Here is an 18,848-nt window from a genome sequence, read left to right as displayed (position 1 = left end):
AAGGACCTGGACATAGTATCAGATACACTGAATCTGATAAAAGAGAAAGTGAGGATAGGTTTGAACTTATTGGCATAGGGAAGGACTTTCTGAATAGGATGCCAGTGGCATGGGCATTAAGATTAACAACAGTAAATGGGATCTCTCAAAGCTAAAGAGCTTTTCTGTTACAACAAAGGACATTCAAACAAAGGACATTCAAACAAAGCAGCAGCCCACAGAACGGAGGGAACACTTTATTAATTATGCATCTGACAGAGAGTTGGTATCCAGAATATATAAAGAACTAAACAACTGAACAAGAAAACAGATAACCCAATTTAAAAATGAGGTTTAGAGCTAAACAGGGAGTTCTCAGAAGATGAAGCTCAAATGGATGAAAAAATGGTCAACATCTTTGGGCAGCAGGAAAATGCAAATTAAAACTGCTCAGGGAGTTCTTCTGACTCCAGTCAGAATGGCCCAGAGCAGTAAGGACAAATGACAGCACATGTTGACGAGCATCTGGGGGGAGGGGAGCACCTATTCCTGGCTGATGGGAGTGCAAACTCGTACAGCCACTATGGAACCAAGTGTGGAGGTTCCTCAGGAAGCTGGCAATAAATATACCTCAAGCTCTAGCTGTACCGCTCTTGGTCATAGACACGAAGGTCATCACATCTTAATATAGAAACACTTGCTCGTCCATGTTCATTGCTGCTCTATTCAGAATAGCCAGAAATTGGGAACAGCTTAGATGTCTATCAATTGATGAATGGATAATGAAGATGTCGTACATTTACACAATGGAATATTATTCAGCTGCTAAGGAAAATGAAATTAAGAGATTTGCAGGTAAATAGATATAGGTAGAAAAAATCATTCTGAGGGAGCTCAGACCCCAAAAGACAAATATTGCATGTTTTCTCATACGTTAATGTCAGCTTTGGGGCTTTAGATGTGTGTTTAAATTATAATACCAACAGATAGAATATAGTGTTATAAAGAGATAAAGGGAAACTAAAATATGAGGATTAAATGGGAAGGGTACAGTGAAGGAGGGATCATGGGGAGGGAGAACTGATACTAGAAGCCCTTTGTAAAGCCACACAGAAACCTACTACTGTGTAAGTATCCTAAAAAATATACATGCATGAAGGAAATTGAAATGAAGCCACCATATAATCAGGGAGACAATGCCTCAACATCTATGCCACCAAGTAAAACCTGCAGTGCCAGGAATGGGTTACATCTTGCTGAATTGTGTTGGCCAAAGGGTCCCATAGACCTCTCTACAAACACCATAGGCTATGACCAAGGCTACTTGTTGCTCTCCTTAATCTGATGATATGGCCCTGTTGCTGAAGACAAGATTTACTTGTGTCTTTGAACATGGAGAAACCAAACTGTGCCCAATTAGAAGCTTCACACCTACTGACTAGTATTTGTAGGTCTTTGCATGCTACTGGGGGAGAAATGTAATCATCAACATCACCCAACTGTAAACCCTAAGTCCTACAACAGAAGACTGCCTGCCAACAGAAATTCTACCAGCTAAAATATCCTGGTGGAATAATGGCACAGATGTTATGGGAGTTACCAACTACTTTATCATTTCATTTTAGGCCCACTCCATGAGATGGAACCCATACATGACACTGCTAAAGTGGCCAAGAACCTGAGCTACATAAGTCATAAGCTCTAGGGGAAAACCTACTACTATTATTCTACTAAAGGGACTCCTAATGACATATTGCTATACCAGTAGATCAGCACATTGCTTGGTCCTCATCAGAGAAGCTTCTTCTTGCAGTAGATGGTAATTACCATAGAGACCCACGACTGGACAATGTGCAGAGAGTGAGAGACTTTGGAGCACTGTGCAGGAAGGTGGAGAAGAGGAGACACCAGCCTGCCGTCCAGTAAACATCATGTAAAGGCAGCAGGTAAAGCCATGGAACACGTGGCGACATATAGATTAACAGAAATGGGCTGAGTATAAGAGTAAGAGCTAGACAATGGTAGGCCTGAGCTAATGGCTGAGCAGTTTAAATAATATAAGTGTCTGTATGTTTATTTTATAAGTGGGCTATGGCGAGACCGGAGGAAAAAACTCTAGCTACACCGTTTTACTTTTATAAACCATTTGCCCATGGGCCACATCTGTCTCCTCTATCCAGAGGTAGTCCCATGTCCCCACCTCTGGGACAAATACCCCTTCCCCCTCCCTTGTTTTTCCCCCTCTCCCTCATCCTTTGTCTCCTGTCTTTGTCTCTTATTCCCTGTCCTCTGTCTTTCTGGGGCAAATAAATCTCCTTTGTGCTGAGAACTTGGTCTTGGAGGTCCTGAGCTGAGAGGTTCCCTTTCAGCCTGCCCCACCCCTTGGACCACAGCTGCTGTGCCAATCCTATGTCTTCCTGGCTGGCCCTGGAAAAACACTTTACTAGGGGACCATTTTGGAGGAGGGGACGGCTATGATGGCATCCTAAGTACAGGCTGTCTTCTTTCTATTAACTTTCATTTTCACCAGTTGGAGCCTTTGGCGATGAATGTGGTCTTGCCACAGGGCGCTTTTCCTATTGTCCCTGTGAAGAATGTGAGGTTTCTCTTTAACATTGTGGCTCATTTCATTAACAATGACAGATGTGTTGTCTGTAACCTCCTTGCCCACAACTTTAAATTTCTCACTTGTTTTTCCTTACCAAACTGCATGTTTTTCCTATTGTTCTGCTCACTGTGGCTCTGAATTAAAAGCAGTGAGCGGCAGCCCAGCCACAAGCCTGACAGCTTTGCTGTCTTGAAATTTCTTCCACCAAACATTCGTCCACTGAATTCAGCTTCATGTAAATTGGAAGGACTGGAAAGAATGAAGCCAGATTCCTTCTTGGAGTGTAACACAAAAATGGCTTCTAGCCCAATTCCTCATCATCTTTGTTCCTTTCTGAAACATTTTTTTCCTCAGCATTCTAGTTTTCCAAACTCCTACAAGCCTGGCCCATGGAGCTCAGCTTACAGAGTCCCAGAGATTCTGGAATTTTTTTTTTTTTTTGAACTTCAAACTCTTCCACATTCCTCCCACAAAGTTTCAAAGACCTTCAAACCACATAGTCAGGTTCATCACGGCAACAACTGAACCAATTTTCTGTGGCATACACTTTTGTTGTGCCATGGCAAATGGCCTGGCAAAGGCGACGTAAGGCTTGAAGTTTGAAGCCTTTGGCCCACAGTTTGAAGGTGCCAGTCTGCTATGGCCAGGAAGTAATAATGGTAGTTGCATGGGACAGCCAGTCACCCCACATCCGAGACAAGAGCCAGAGAGATGAATTTTATTTGTCCAGCTCACTTTTCTCCCTTTTTATTCGCTCTGGGATCCCAGCTCATGGGATGGTACTACTCACATTCAGTTAAACCACCTCTTCAATTAAACCTTTCTGGAAACATGTCATAGACATACCCAGAGGTGTGTTTCCATGGTGATTCTAAATCCAATCAACTTAGCAAAAAAGTAATAATCATGAGTACATACTAAAAGTATTACAAAAAAATTGATATGATGTTTGGAGTGTCCTTCAAAGTAATAGAAGAGAAAGGAGGTAGATTTGTGTCCATCTAAAATTGATAGCCACATGCTGGTCATTCTTGGACCTAAGTGAGGAATGCATAGAGCTTCATTCCGTTAGTTTCTCTACTCTGAGAATGATTTGAAATATTCCATACTAAAATGATCAAAAAGTAATGTTATCTCTGTTCTTTCCGTTCAAAAAATAAGTGTTGATGGTAAGTCCTGTTCTGGGGAAGTCTTCTGGGGAAGAGGAATTGGGAGGGGTACTTGGCAGTCAGTATACAAGGAGGTCTCAGAAGTCTGTGCCAGTGGTGGAGCGTAACAGCAGGGAAAACCAGCTGAGGCTTGCTCGGATGATGAAAAACAGGGCAGTGGTGGCATATGCCTTTAATCCCAACACCCTGGAGGCAGAGGCAGGTGGATCTCTGTCTGGTCTGCAAAGCAAGTTCCAGGATAGCCAAGGCTGCACAGAGAAACTTTGTCTTAGAAAAAAAAGAAAAAGTAAAAAAACCAAGAAGTTGTGCTGGGCCCAAGAGTTCAACAGCAACGAGGCTTGCTCTACGAGCCGGGTTGGCTTTTTTGAGCAAGTGTTTGATTAATCATGGGTCCTTTACTGTGGAAGAGTGTTTCACTCATATAAGAAGCTCACCATGCCAGGCGGTGGTGGTGCATGCCTTTAATCCCAGCACTTGGGAGGCAGAGCCAGGCGGATCTCTGTGAGCCTGAGGCCAGCCTGGGCTACAGAGTGAGTTCCAGAAAAGGCACAAAGCTACACAGAGAAACCCTGTCTCGAAAAACCAAAAGAAAGGAGAAGAAGAAGGAGGAGAAGGAGAAGGAGAAGAAGAAGCAGCTCACCATACTGCTAGTTGAGGCAGGCATGTGAAAAGAGCAACCAAGTAATCCTGGCCGCCCTAAACCCTATATGGAAATCAGTACCAGCAGCATGAAAATAATGTGTGTACATATTGTGCTCTAGGAACATGGAAGCAGAAAGGGCCTCTGCTAGCCTATAGTCAATGAAGACAGGTTCTATAGAGAAACAGCAGAGGGGTTAAAACGTTAAGACCAATGTAGCATTTGCCAGAACAAGAGGCAGAAGGAGGAGGTCATTTCAGGAAGAAGGAAATCAGGTTTCAGACGGCATGAAACCACAGTGATGTGTTATGGGAACTACAAATATCTCCACGGCTGGAACATAGAGTCAGGGGTTCTAGAGCTTGTTCCTCAGGCTGCCACATACAACCTTATTCTGGGTCTAAAACAAAGCTCAAAATCCTATTGGCCTTTAAAAAGTCCTTTACTGGATCAGGAGAGATGGCTCAGCGGTTAAGAGCACTGGTTCTTCCAGAGGGCCCAGGTTCAATTCCAAGTACCCACATGTTGGCTTGCAACAGTCTGTAACTCCAGTTTCAGGGATAACCAAGGGCATTGGTGTACAGACACATAGGCAGGCAAAACACTCATACACATAAAATAAAAATAAATAATTTCCTTTAGTAATGGGAGTGGGAGAAGGGAGTCAACTTCAAGCTGGAACTCGGGCTGTATTTGAGACCACAGATGCAATCCAAAAGACAAAGAGGATCAGAGAGGGTTTAAGGTCCGGCATAAAACACACGGTCTGAGCGGCAACAACTGATTTCCTTGTAATTATAGACCCTTGTACAAAGAAGGAAGAGAAATTAGTCAATCATAAATCAAACTTCATTTCCAGCTCCTTAGTGGTTTGCTTGGTGGAAAATAGAGGAACAAAATATGATATCACAGACAACATAGCTTATTGCCACACAAAGGGTACTTTTGGCCTTTTGCTCACACTATTTAAAAGAGGGAGAATAACATGAAAGAACCTCACGGGGGAGCACACTTAGCAGATGAGGCACTACCACATAGTGAGTGAGTTTTGAAATCCTGATCCGGTTGCTCCATCAGCATAGAAGCAGGCCTCTTCTGAAAGTCCAGTCTAATTAAAGACTTGACTCACCTTTATGTAAGTGGTTCTCAGGAGAAACTGGTTTGACCAAGTCAGAAGAGATCTGTGAGGGTACCTGAGGCCCCTCAGAGCTAGAGGATAATGTGAGTGTGGATAAACCAGGCTTGGGTGATGAACTGAAGGTCTGCCACAGCATATTCCTGTGTGTGTGTGTGTGTGTGTGTGTGTGTGTGTGTGTTCAGAAAAATGCCTGACAATGCATAGCTATGCTGTACGCTCTTAAAGTGTCCAATTCTTAGGTTTAAATGTATTTTGATACTCAGAAGCTCATATAGGATGGGATATTTTAAATGCATTTTGATATTTGGCAGCTCACATATGATGTATGATGTCACCTCAGCGGAAAGGAGAGATCTCACCTATTGGGGTCTAGTAAGACTTCATTTTCTTCTTCGAAGAAAGAGGAAACACCTTTCAAATTCGGGGAGATGCTCTACCATTGAGCATTCCAAACCTCAGCTCTACCCCCCCACTCCAAGTTTTTACCAGAGTTATCATAAATGCACTTAACTACGTTAAGTGTGTTCAAGAATCATTTAATGGCACACAAAAAAATTACCCACCCACTATGTTATCATAGGACTATTTATCAGCCAGCATTTATTTCCAAACAAGTCTCCCCCCCCCTTTTTTCTTTTGATTCATATAGCACCTTCGTCTTCATCCAAATAGAAGCCTACACGCTACACATAAACTAACAAAAAGGGTTGACGCGAACCCTTGAGAGATGAGCACCAAAGAATCAACGAAGTCGGTAACAAAAGGCATCCGGACCACACGAGGGCGGCTTTGTTTTCGTTGTTGTTGTTGTTGTTTTAAGTGGTTTAGATAGCCAGGCCTTTGCCGTGTGCCTTGCGCAGTCAACTCCGCCCTCTGAGAGATTTTACACAACCGCAGTCCCACGTTTGCCTGCCCGAACCACACAAATTTCCCCCAGACTTGGGGACCGCAGACGTCCGGTTGCACAAGACACATTCGCATCGGCCGCCCACAGCCCCCTCGAGGCACCGACCCTCGCGCCTGCGCACACCTTCGGGCCGCGGGCAGGGCCCCACCCCCTTCCGTCGCCACGCCCTCGCGCTCCCGCCCCTCCAGGTGCGCGTGCGCCGCGGGCTCGCCCCCGCCGCGATCGGCGGTGTCTCTCGCGAGCGGCGGCCGCCTCCTTAGAGCTGCGGGTCGGCCTGGAGCGAGCAGGGTGGCCCGGCGCTCGCTCGCTCTCTCCCTCCTTCCACAGCCCGGCCGGGCGGCCATGGCGGCGCGACGGCGGCGGCCCACGGCTGGCGTGGGAGCCCGGGACACGCTCACGCTGCTGGCGCTGGCCTTGTGCGCCCCCGGGGTGGGCGGCGGGGCGCTCGAGTGGTACTCGGCCGTGGTGAGCATCGAGTACGTGGACCCGCAGTCGAACATGACGGTGTGGAGCGTGTCCGAGAGCGGCCGCTTCGGCGATAGCTCGCCCCGGGAGGACAAGCAGGGCCTGGTGGGCGTCCCGCGCGCCGAGGGGGACGAGGAGGGCTGCGCGCCCGACACGCGCTTCGTGGCGCCCGGCAGCCTGGGCGCCGCGCCCTGGGTCGCGCTGGTGGCGCGCGGCCGCTGCACCTTCAAGGACAAGGTGCTGGCGGCGGCGCGGAAGAACGCCTCGGCGGTGGTGGTGTACAACCTGGAGCGCCACGGGAACGCCACCGAGCCCATGTCGCACGCGGGTGAGCCGGCCCGGGGGGGGGTAGCGGGGGTGGTGCAGGGACGAGCCTGGTGGTTTCCCGGGTGGTGTGGAGAGGGAAGTGCGTGCCCGCACTGGATGGGAAGCTTCTCGGGCGGGTGAGAAGGCAGGGGAGTAGCGAAGAAACTCCGCAGGAGGAAGCTCCCACCACTTGCAAAAAAAAAAAAAAAAAAAAAAAAAAAGGACTCCAGATTCCTGATCACGGGGTCACTTAAGGTCGAGTCACCGTTTTCCCCAAAGTTGGTTGCGTGGTGAGTGTGTGGGAGTGGAGGGTCGCATTGTCCATTCACCAACCTAGCGTGATGGCTTGGCGGCTCTCTGGTTTCTTCACTTTGGACGAGGCGTTATCTGAATGTTTCAAAACCCTGAATCGGAAAACCTGGTAGCAAGCACGACACCTGCTTGTCTCGGGCGACACATGTAGGGCGATCACACTCGCTCATTGTATTTGGACGGTTCGGAGTTCAGATGAAATCTTTTTACGGTATTCATTGAAGGAAAGACCTTGCTCTCTCAGTCAGGAGGCCGGTCCCAAACACACCATTCCAGGGACAGCAGGTTGCATGCACTAAAGACAAGGATGAGTTTGCAAAATGCCATCCGTGGGACAGAGTTCTCTCCGTGGGGCCCAGAATTTGATCGTATTTCTATTGTGCTACTAAGATCACATTAGCTTTAAGGCCACACAGTTGACTCATTCTGCATTTCCGGTGATTACCGTTTTTGTTTCTGCTGCTACTAAGTCAGACATCCCTTTCCTGTACTGTATTTGTTGTTGTCCTGTTTTGGCATGAATGCAACACAGAATGTATAAAGACAGAAAAATGACATTGGATTTGGCCATTTTTATAGGTTGGGAATGATGGCCATTTGATGGCAAGGAAATGACCTCCACTTACATACAGTTCAACTCTTTTTCAGGAAAGTTGACTCCGGGTTAGCAGAGAAATGGGTTCAGACCGTAGGAGCATGGTAGGGTGGAGTAGGAGGAGGTAAGGAGACTTTGAAATTTCATGAAAGTAATCGGCTAGAATGGAGAAACGCTAAAGAAGTTGGGTCTTTGAGAACACAAAGTTTGGTTGGCTGCAGACAGTGGTGGGTGAGAATGAGTACAGATGTCCCAGTGGTGGTGGTGTTGGGTCAGCTGTAGTTAGTCTAGTGATTACAAATTGGCCTAATTGTCATTGTACACACGCCCTGTTTCCAGAAGACTCGGGAAAGATCCTAGCATTACAGATGTAGCCCACATACAGCGTTACCAAGTTCAGTTCTGTCAGTGAAAAGAGGTCTGTGCTGGACCTGATTCCTTGATGTGTGTGCATTTTTGGATGCCTACACATCTTAATGTAGACTTTTTCTTTCAAATGGCAGGCTCATCACCCTACAATTTTCTAATTCTACCCTACTGCATTTTTTGATAATGACATTAGCATCCTCCCAAGCAGACAACACTTGTTCTAACCATGGCTCAGCAACCTTTCTTGTTTATATTGTTGACATATATAATTTATCTGGACTCAGAAAAACACCTCAGCGATGTTAATTAGAATCATTGGTGGAAGGACACTTCTGTTCTCATTATCTGCCTCCTTTCTAAGCCTTCCGAGCATGATAATAATTCTGATTTTTTTTAAGGGAAGATTAGCACCTTTTGGAAAATGTATGAAAGTGCACACATTAAAAAATGTGATGCAGTGAGTGACTGAATCTTCCTGAGGGCCCTTTGAGGTAGATCCCTAACTCCACTGTCGAGTAAGGAAACATACTCAAAAGCATTTTAATACACGTCCAGATTGCTTGGTGACCTATAGGATATCTAGCTGCATTCCTGTCTTCCCACATTCTAGATGCCTTCTGCACAGTTGTGACAGCCAGAAATACCTTGAGGTTTTGGCCAGAACTTCAGGGGACAACAATATTAACTAGCATTTTGAACCACTGACCTAAAGGAATATGAATTGTAGCAGTGTAGTTAACAAGGAGGAAAAGCTGGAAACAAATGTAGACCCTTGGGCTGTAGAGACTGCAGAGGTAGAAAGGTTGACTCACAGAATGGAGCCCATGTGGGTACCAGCGATGACAGTGGCAGCACTTTGAGAATAGAGTTAAGAAGATGTGGTTGGGCAGTGGGGACACACACCTTTAATCCCAGCACTCTGGAGACAGAGGCAAGCAGGTCTCTGAGTTGGAGGCCAGCCTGATCTATGGAGGGAGTTCCAAGACATCTGGGTCTACACAGAGAAACCCTGTCTCAAAAAACAAACAGAGAAGATGGGAGAAGCCAACTTTGACAGACTACTTGAGCTGAATATTTATTTAGAACCACTGAGGCTGTGTCCACTTAGGTTGGTTTCCTCTGTTTAGTCAGAATGTAGCTGAAGCCAGGAAAATCCACTGATTCCACTTTTCTTAGTGCTGATGTGTAACAGTAGATTTCTATAAACAGGTAGAGATGTGCTTCTGAAACTGAATACTGATCATCTTCCTAAGTTGTGGGAAGAATTGCTCCCCATTTTTTCTAAAACCTATTTTTCCTCTCACTGGAATCTGCCTTTAGATAACTTTTAAAATTTAATCATTACTGAAACTGAGGATTTTAAAAGAATCATCGCCTTAAGATCACACTCTCTCAGAACAGCAGTAAGGACTTAGAGCTGTGCTAATATTCTGTTTTTAGCAGACTTAAGTTTGCCAGCTGCTTTGGACCAAGTATTGTACTCGTTGGAGTTGGAAATGCCTAAGATGAATGGCTGCCTATGAAGGGTTTATGGTCTGTCAGTAGTGATAAGCATAACTTTCCAGGCTGTACACAGGTGCTTAGAAAGCCTAAAGGATGCTGAAGGTTGTAGAAATTATCTTGACCAAGATAGGTAAAAATAGATAACAGTCAAATCGTTAAGGTCTTGGTGTTGACCTTACTGTAGTTAGTGTAGCTTAAGTAACATGCACCTCTAGCTGAAATTTTGGCACAGCCTTTTAAGAACAGCATTTCACATCCTTGAATGTTACTTACTAAGTTCGAAACAATTGGCAAAGGGCAGGAAAAAGGGATCAAATTGAAATAAAACAAGGAGGATTTCAGAGATAGAGAAGAAATACCCCACTTAGCCAGCCAATTATTCTGTTTACCTGAATGTTTCTGCAGACATTTAGAAAAAGCTTGCAGTGGTGATGCTACATTATAAACTTTAAAGATAATTCAAGTCTTTTAAGATACATGAAAATGGACACAAACCTTTAATCCCAACACTTGGGAGGCAGAGCCAGGCCGATCTCTGAGAGTTCAAGGTCAGCATGGTCTACAGAGGGAGATCCAGGACAGGCACCAAAACTACACAGAGAAATCTTGAAAAACCAAAAACAACAACAACAACAAAAAAGATTCCTAAAAATGGCCACAATATTGTAATGATGGGACCAATTAAGACTTTTAATTAAAATTTCACTGTGACTAGTTCTAAGAACCTAGTCTTGGAAAAAATGAAAAGAAATACCCAACTTTAGAGAAGCTGTATATTAAGAGGTATTCATTTTGTACTGGCAGTGCATGTTAAATGGTCTTTTATGCATAGTCAGTTATTGATTATCTGTAAAACTGTGCTCTCAACTGATCTACAACTTTAATTTGAATTTAAAATGTATCTTGGTGCTCTAAGGAGCCAGAAGTGGCACCCTAATAGCCTCATAGAAGATGGGGCCAACTAGGACAGTTCCCCGGAAAGACTGACTTGATGGGCAGGTTCAGGACATTAGGGAGTTATGTGTATGTGTGGTAGGTGGGCTATTTCCATGTAGCAGGAGTAATGTTGCAAAAGGCTGAAAGGTCTGAAGTGAACTAACACGGAAAAACTGCAGGAGTTCTCAGTAAGTGTTCAGTAGTAGTTTCAACAAATCCATTTTCGGGGGAGAGGGTAGTGGTGGTGGAGTTTGTGTTGTTTTGTGTTTGTATGTTTACTTGTGACGGGGTCTTGCTAAGTAGCTCATGCTGGTCCTTAACTCATGATCTTCTAATCTTGGCTCTCCAAATGCTGGGGTTATAGGCATGAATTATCATACTGGCCATTTTTTTTTTATTGGTTTATTTTTATGTGTATGAGTGTTTTGTCTGCGTGTAAAGAAGTGTACCACATGCATGGCTGGTGCCTGTGGAAGCTGGATGAGGGCGCTGTAGCTGGAGTTACAGTGGTTTTAAGTCCTTATGGGGGTCCTGGGAATCGCTGAGTCCTATGCTAAAGAGCAGCAAGTTCTAACCGCTGAGCCATCATCACTCCAGGTCTCCCCCAACCCCAATATTTTTGACTAAATCAATCATATAAAAATATTTATAATTATATAGTGCCCAATTGTGAATTGTGTTGTCCTCATTCACCCTAGCCAACCATCCAAACACTTCTATTTTGTATAACAAGACATTCCAGATTATTTCCTCTACTGTAATTCTCCTTACTAGGTAATTTCAGTTGTAGTCCTGGAAGATAAGCTAGTTTTTCCAATCCACTCATTCATGAAGAAACCTTCCATGGGCCATCCATGGTCCATGCCACAAAAACCTGATCAACTGAACAGGTAGTACTTGTCTAATCTAATGAGGAGCGACCTCAGACAAGATGTGTGAAAGGAGGCCTCTCTGAGGCTGGAAAGATGGCTCCGTAGTTAAAAGTGAGTATTGCTTTTGCAGAGGCCCCCCAGTTCAGTTCCCAGCACCCATGCTAGATGACTCCTCAGTGCCTGTAATTCCAGCTCCAGAGAATCTGATTCCTTCTTCTGGCCTCCTTGGGCACCTCAGTTGCGCGTTTGTGCGTGCGTGCGTGTGGGTGTGTGAGGGTGTGTGTGTGTGTGTGTACAACACACAATTCAATAAAATAGATAACTACAAGTAGAGCAAGAGTCGCTGTAGAACTTAAACTGAGTTTGCACTAAATCTTTGTTGAGGATTCTCCAGGGGAATAGAAGTGGCTAGAATGTGTCAGTTTATTTCTAAAAAAGAAAACCTGAAAGTTTGGGAGGTTCTACTACTGTTTTCTCCACCAGAAATTCAATCTACTACTTTAAATATTTCAGTAGTTCTTATCTCCTTTAAGACAATACTGAAGTAGACTTTAGTTTCCTTGGGAGGAGAAATGGTACATTACATTCATAAGTCTTGATACTAAATTTTGAAGTTACTCTTCAAGTGCTAATCCTTTACAACTCTGTTTAGCTTTTGACAAGGTAGCAAGAGGAGCACAAAAAAAATGAGAAGGAAATGGAAACCATTTTATTTTTGGCATAGGAACATTTGAAATTCTGTTACTGGTAATTTGGCCTGCTAAAAATACTATTCTGTATCTGCTTCTCAACAAAGAGGTTTATGATGCTGCTGTGTACAATGACATTGTGCTCAGTGTAAGACAAAAATAAAACAGAAACTGCCCTTAGGGAGCTTCCTGGCTAATGGGAAGGTGTAGAGATTACTTTGTGGGTGAGATTGGGCAAGATGACCTTTTTAATCAAGCAAGAATGATAGCAACACTAAGCCCTGGGGAAGAAAAAGAATTCCACAGCTTATTTCTTATGTTTCAAGTCTCTATGTCTCCTGTGAAGAAATTCACCTGTTTAGCTGAGATCTTTCTCTGCCAGTGTACACACAGTTGTACAAAATTACTTGAGCAGATTAGCTCTTGTGGATTGGACCAGAGAGCCAGTGATTTGACAGGTAATAAAGTCTGGGGGGAATGTGATAGATGTGCTTGGCGTCCCTTAACTTGTGTACAAACTTGCTTCAGAGCTAGTACATTTTCACCCATCTGCCTTGTTCATCTGCCTGCCCCAGCTTTGAGACTTGTTCTTGGCATATTGATTAGGCTGGCCTTGGGAACTCCTCTGTCCTAGCCTCCTGAGTAGCTGTGAAAAGTGAATAAGTCACAGGGTAAAAAAAGTCATCACTGAGTTTTGTCAATTTAAAATAGGTCTTGGAAGCAGTCTTGCTGATCAAACTGTTGAATAACGAACTATCCCCAGTCTAGCACACTGCCTCTGCAGGCTACAGCTTTTTAAAAAATACTATGATTTCTTTCTCACTCATTAAGCTACGTGTGCACTTTTCTCATTTTGCCTAATTTTTCATTTTCCTCTTCGTTCAACAAAATGCCAGTTTTTAATAACTAGCCAAACTGGACTCATCCCCTTCTCGAATATAAATATTTAAAAGGTTTAGTTTCTTCTGAGTTTCTTATCTGCGTGCTATTATTTGTGCATCATGCATGTTGTGCATCAGTGCCCACAGAGATTAGAAGAGGACATTGCATCCCCTGAAACTGGAGTTATATAGACAGTTGCAAGCTTCATGTGGGTGCTGAGATTTAAACCTGGGTCCTCTGGAACAAGACACAGTGTTCTTAACCACTGAGCCATATTTCTAGTCCCTCAAATATGATTCTATGATAATTTTATGACCTAGAAAAATTCCTTTCCTTTGGTTTGTTAAACTTTTTCTATTCTTGAAGATAAAGTGTAAATGTGCCTCTCAGGGAAAGATTTCCCTCTACTCCAAAGAAGATTATCCCTCATAACTCTAGTTCTTTATTCTACTTGCTTGTTAAATAAGTGGCAGCCCAAAGAAGAATCATTCTTAAACTAATTAACAATGACAGGAAAAAAAAAAAGGAAGAAGAATCATTTTCAGAGAGCAGTTTGTCCAGGAATATACAGGTCTCCTCGGCAGTGAACAAAATGAGATTTGAGCCCAGGTCTGGCTCTGCAGCCACACACCCTGTGGAGAAGGTTCAAGAAATGAATACTGCCTTTCAGTAAAATTCAGAAAGAATACATAACTTTCAGACCCTGAGAACCAGCATTTCCAGGTGGTGTGTAACATTGAACAACTCCCTGAAGATTTCTGAGTCCACAGCTGTAGAATGGCAATATGGCAGCTTTCTGCTTTAAGTGATATGTTCTGTAATGGAGGGTTTCCCCACACACCCCGTCTCTCATTGTCACAAAAATTGGCACCAGAAATTGTTATCAGCTGGTAGTATAGAAGCCACTTGGGGTTCTGTATGAAAGCTTTTAACCACGATGGCAGAATTACACCATTGTTTCTATTTGAAATGTTCTGCAAGTTTCTTTTTCTTTTCTTTCTTTCTTTCTTTCTTTCTTTCTTTCTTTCTTTCTTTCTTTCTTTCTTTCTTTCTTTCTTTTTTTTAATTAAAAAGGCTTTTAGCTTATACCTTGTCATGGTACATGGGTTATAGCCATGTCATAGTTGTTGCTGTCTATGTTTCTGGACTGCTGACTATTTTCCTAAAGATAGTCAATACTTGCCTCTCAGTGTATTTCCCAGTGACAGCAGGGTCATTAATGAACATGCTGTAAAACCATAGTTTCCTCTAGTTAGCCTCAAACTGGTTCTAGTATCATCTTGCAGACAGAAGCCACCTTAGAAGGGTGCCCTCCTGGCACTTCAGAAACAAAGTTCCTGTGGTTAAGATCATAGTGGAGATGTTCTAGACTGTGTGTCTCACCAAGATAAAATAGTCTATGCTTTGTTCTCACCAGATGAATGAACAAAATGAGAACATGATGCTCCAAGGTATGGTTGAGGAGCAGATTTATTGTAGATATGAGAGAGAACCCAGCCAGAGGCATCTGGAAGGGTCCAGACTAAACTGGGCTATGAGAGGAGAAAATGGGGAGAGCAAGGGAGGAGGAGGAGAGAAGACGAGAGGGACCAGAAGCCAAGAGGCCCGGAGAGAGCCAGGAGTCCAAGAGCACCAAAGAGGACATGTAGCCAAAAATGGCTAGATTTTATAGGAAAAGAGAAGCTGGGGAAAGGGAAGCAAATTCAGGTGCTGGAGAGGTTTGGGTAGGAGGCGAGATATGCCACCTCTGTGACTCTGTAGCAGGTGCTTGTGAGTAGGGAGAGACTGGTGGCCAGGGTCCGCTCTGATGTGTTCAGTAGTCACCTCTGCCCGTTTTCCCGGGTTTCTTTGAGACCTAACACATTATACTATCTATCATAGGACTTGTGTGGTGCAGAATTTCTACTTATACCTCCTGCTCTGCAAAGTGAGATGACTCCCACTCTATCCATCCAGAAGCCACTGGCTCATCTTCGAGCCAGCCAGATAACTCCCTGGAGATGTCTAAGGATAGCATGCTGTCCACACTTTACCTGCTGCTCCTTTCTCTTGAGTGCAGGCCGTGCTAACAGAGCTGCTGTTGGATCCTGTGCACATACTCTAATGTTAGAGCCCTGTTACTTTGATGGACTTTAGAGTGTGATAGAAGGTACTCAGGGGAAAATGACAAATCAAGAAGAGGCATAAGGCCGGGCGGTGGTGGCCCACGCCTTTAATCCCAGCACTCAGGAGGCAGAGGCAGGTGGATCTCTGTGAGTTCCAGGCCAGCCTGGGCTACCAAGTGAGTTCCAGGAAAGGCGCAAAGCTACACAGAGAATCCCTGTCTCGAAAAAACCAAAAATAAATAATAAATAAATAAATAAATAAGAGGCATAAGGAACAGACTTGTTGGAAAAGGGGGGCCACCAAACAATTGCCCTTATTTACATATGCCATCACTGTACCACATTTCACTGTGGTAGTAGCAGGCTCCTGGCTTTTCCCAGGAAAGATGTGATTTTAAAAAAAAAAATATTATTTTTATGTTTATGTATTTGTGGTGTCATGAATTTTTTGCACCATATGTGAGCAAGTGCCCACAGGGGCCAGAGGGCATCAGAGCCCCTTGAACACAGTTACAGTAACTGAAAGTACTACAAAAGCGGGAAGTGTTCTTTTCTGCTGAGTCGTCTCAACCAGCCCTCAAGGTGTATTGTTTAAAATGATAAACTGAGGCTAGAGCTAGAGAAAGAACTGATTTTTGAGACACTTTACTGCAAAGCTTGTTCTCATGTGGAAGAAACGATTTTTTTGTACCACTTGAAAGTGGTACCTCCAAATGATCTCAGACTTGGCAGGGCTCTTTAAAACAGAAAGCACCTAGTATCTTTGAAGACCTGATGGATCTCTAGATCTGTCTTGCAGCCAGTTCTTCATGCCTGCTTCCCACCTCTCTTTGTTACTGGGGACTGAAACTGGGGTCTCAGGCATTAGTCCGTGTCATTCATATTGCGTGCAATAAACACATTTTTAGAGGAGGTAGTTGGGTTTAAATCCTGCCTCTCCCATGCTAAGCACACATTGTATTATTAAGCTGTTTCACGGCCCCTTAAACGCTAGTCTTGTTTATCCTTTTTCACTTAGATTGGTTTAACTTCAACTTGGTTGAAAACTAACTGAAGGAGAAAATTCAGTATACTGATTTGGCATTGATAACTGGATGTTAAACTTTTTTCCTGGTCCTGGAGATAGAAATCAGCCTTGGGCCTAGTAGGTGTGCACTCACTGCTAACCCATTCCCCCAGCTCTAAACTTTTAAAGCAAAGACAGTGGTAAGTAGGACAGTAATGGTTTTCAATTAATGGCACCTTATTTTGGTTTCTGTGCTTGAAACTTTGGGAAGGGGGTAGTGAAAAAATTCATGGGTTTTCTGAAAGGAAGCTTTTTTAATCCTTGCCAGACATGGTAATGCATATTTAATCCCAGTACTCAGAAGGCAGAGGCAGGAGGAATTTAAGGTCTGCTATGAGACACTGTCTTAAAAAAGAAAAAGAAAATATTCAACATCAAAAAGAGCCTCATGCCTAATACGGCAACCACAAAATAAATTTTAAAAAATGGTAGTGATCACTAGAGAGTTCTCGTATTCCCTAATGATTTTTTTTTCCTGTTTTTTTGAGACAGGCTTTCTCTGTGTAGCCCTTGGCTGCCCTGGAACATTCATATTCATAAGTGAAATTAACCTGTATGATTTTTTTGCTTTTTATTACCATGTTTGGTTTTTTAATACCTTTTTGTAGTGCTGGAATTTGAACACAGGGCCTTGTACATGCAAGGCAGGTGCTCTGCCATTGAGCCACATCTGCAGCTCTTGGGGTGGTTGTTTGGGGAGGGCAGAGGCACAATACAGTCTCACTGTCCAGCCAGGCTGGCCTTCACTTACTGTATAATCCAGGCTTATCTTTAAACTGAAGTCGACTATCTCCGCCTCTGGGTTAAAGGCTTTCACCACCATGCCTGGCTTAGAAAAAAAGTGTAAGTAGCCTTTTAATTAGCTATGGAACAGTTTCAATACCATTAGTATTTTGTGCTTCTTAAAGGTCTAATGATTCATTTGTGAATCTAAATGGTGTCCTAGCTTTTCAGAGAATAGTTCATAGTGATTTTCCTAATTTCAGTCAGCCTGTTTTCTCTTGGAACCAGTTTTGGCAATTGATGTTTTACTGAATATTACTCATTTTTATTGAAGTTTTCAAATGTATTTGATGTATCGATGAACATACTCTTAATTTTATCTAACTTTTGTCTTTGTTCATTTCTTTGTTCTTTTGTGCAGGGACAGGAAAGACAGTCGTCATTATGATTAGCTACCCAAAAGGACGAGAAATTTTTGATCTGGTGCAAAAAGGAATTCCAGTAAAAATGAGCATAGCAATTGGTACCCGTCACATGCAAGAATTCATCAGTGGTCAGTCTGTGGTGTTTGTGGCCATTGCCTTCATCACGATGATGATTATCTCATTAGCATGGCTGATATTCTATTATATACAGCGTTTCCTATATACTGGCTCACAGTTTGGAAGCCAGGTAGTTATGGATAACTATTCATTTCAATTTATACAGTTTGGTTCATTTTAAATGATAGCTCATAAATACATTCTATGTACTACTTGAAGTTACATTTAATCTTACTAATTTCAGTTTGCTTATTTGAGTATTCCTCACTTTGATGAATTTTTTAATTGGAATGTATTTTTAAGTCTAGGTTACTTTTTGTACATTTGGTTCCTGCAGGTACCTGTACCCTCTTTGTCTTCTTGTAGTCAGAGGACTAGCAGAAGGGCATGTGACAGAAAGAGCCTATGTAACCCTGTTCTCTAGTTGGGCATAAGGTTGAGGAGCAAAGAGGAACGGCCTGCTCTGTCTGCACTAGAGTAGCTGATGAGCTGTTTATCTGAAGGCAAGCCCTTTCTTGAACAGAGAGGAGAGCCAGAGGCTTCCAGTGGCATACTCAGTCCTAATGCACAGTAGAGACTTCCTGGTCTGATAACTAGGCAGGGCTCTTCTCTTAGGGACTATTGATGGCGAGTGAATTGGTACCTTCTTCCTGGGCTTCATTTTCTTGCCAATGTTTAAGTGTAGGAATTGTTTTCTGGAAGTTGAAAGTGTGGCCAAGTGTCAGCACATGTTTAGAGTGCTAGGAGTTTCTGAGTTCCATTCCAACATCACAAAAGTGGTGGTGGTGGGGGTGTGTGTTCTTTCTCAGATACAGAATTCAAAGCAGCTATTCCTGGGCTAGGGATACAGCCCTGTGGTGTAGGGTACTTGTTTAGATGTGTGAGGCCCTAGACTTCATTGCAGATAAGCAAGTAAGTACACAGATACAGTCTTAGCCGGCATGGTAGCTCGTGCCAATAATCTTGGTATTTGGGAAACTGAGGCAGAAGGGGGCTGTGATCTTAAGGCCAATCAGGACTTGAAAGAAAGAGAGAGAGAAAA

At 43.6% G+C, this 18,848-nt stretch overlaps 1 protein-coding gene and 1 non-coding gene across 2 annotated transcripts in view; both read left to right on the top strand.

The window, feature by feature from the left end:
- The first annotated feature begins 6,678 nt into the window (after positions 1-6,678).
- Rnf149 (ring finger protein 149) overlaps positions 6,679-18,848 on the top strand; it is a 29,218-nt gene continuing 17,048 nt past the window's right edge. Inside the window, exons 1-2 of the mRNA XM_028865763.2 lie at positions 6,679-7,234; positions 17,686-17,936. Coding sequence (XP_028721596.1) covers positions 6,784-7,234; positions 17,686-17,936 — 702 coding nt within the window. The 5' untranslated portion in view covers positions 6,679-6,783. The remainder of the gene's footprint in view (positions 7,235-17,685; positions 17,937-18,848) is intronic.
- On the top strand, positions 10,357-10,486 carry LOC114690868. Its single transcript, XR_003734140.1, has one exon. It is a non-coding gene; the product is annotated as a small nucleolar RNA SNORA33 (small nucleolar RNA).

The sequence above is a fragment of the Peromyscus leucopus genome, chromosome 16_21 (genome assembly GCF_004664715.2).
Source record: "Peromyscus leucopus breed LL Stock chromosome 16_21, UCI_PerLeu_2.1, whole genome shotgun sequence".
Classification (NCBI taxonomy): Eukaryota; Metazoa; Chordata; class Mammalia; order Rodentia; family Cricetidae; genus Peromyscus; species Peromyscus leucopus.
This window is presented reverse-complemented; position numbering and strand designations above follow the sequence as displayed.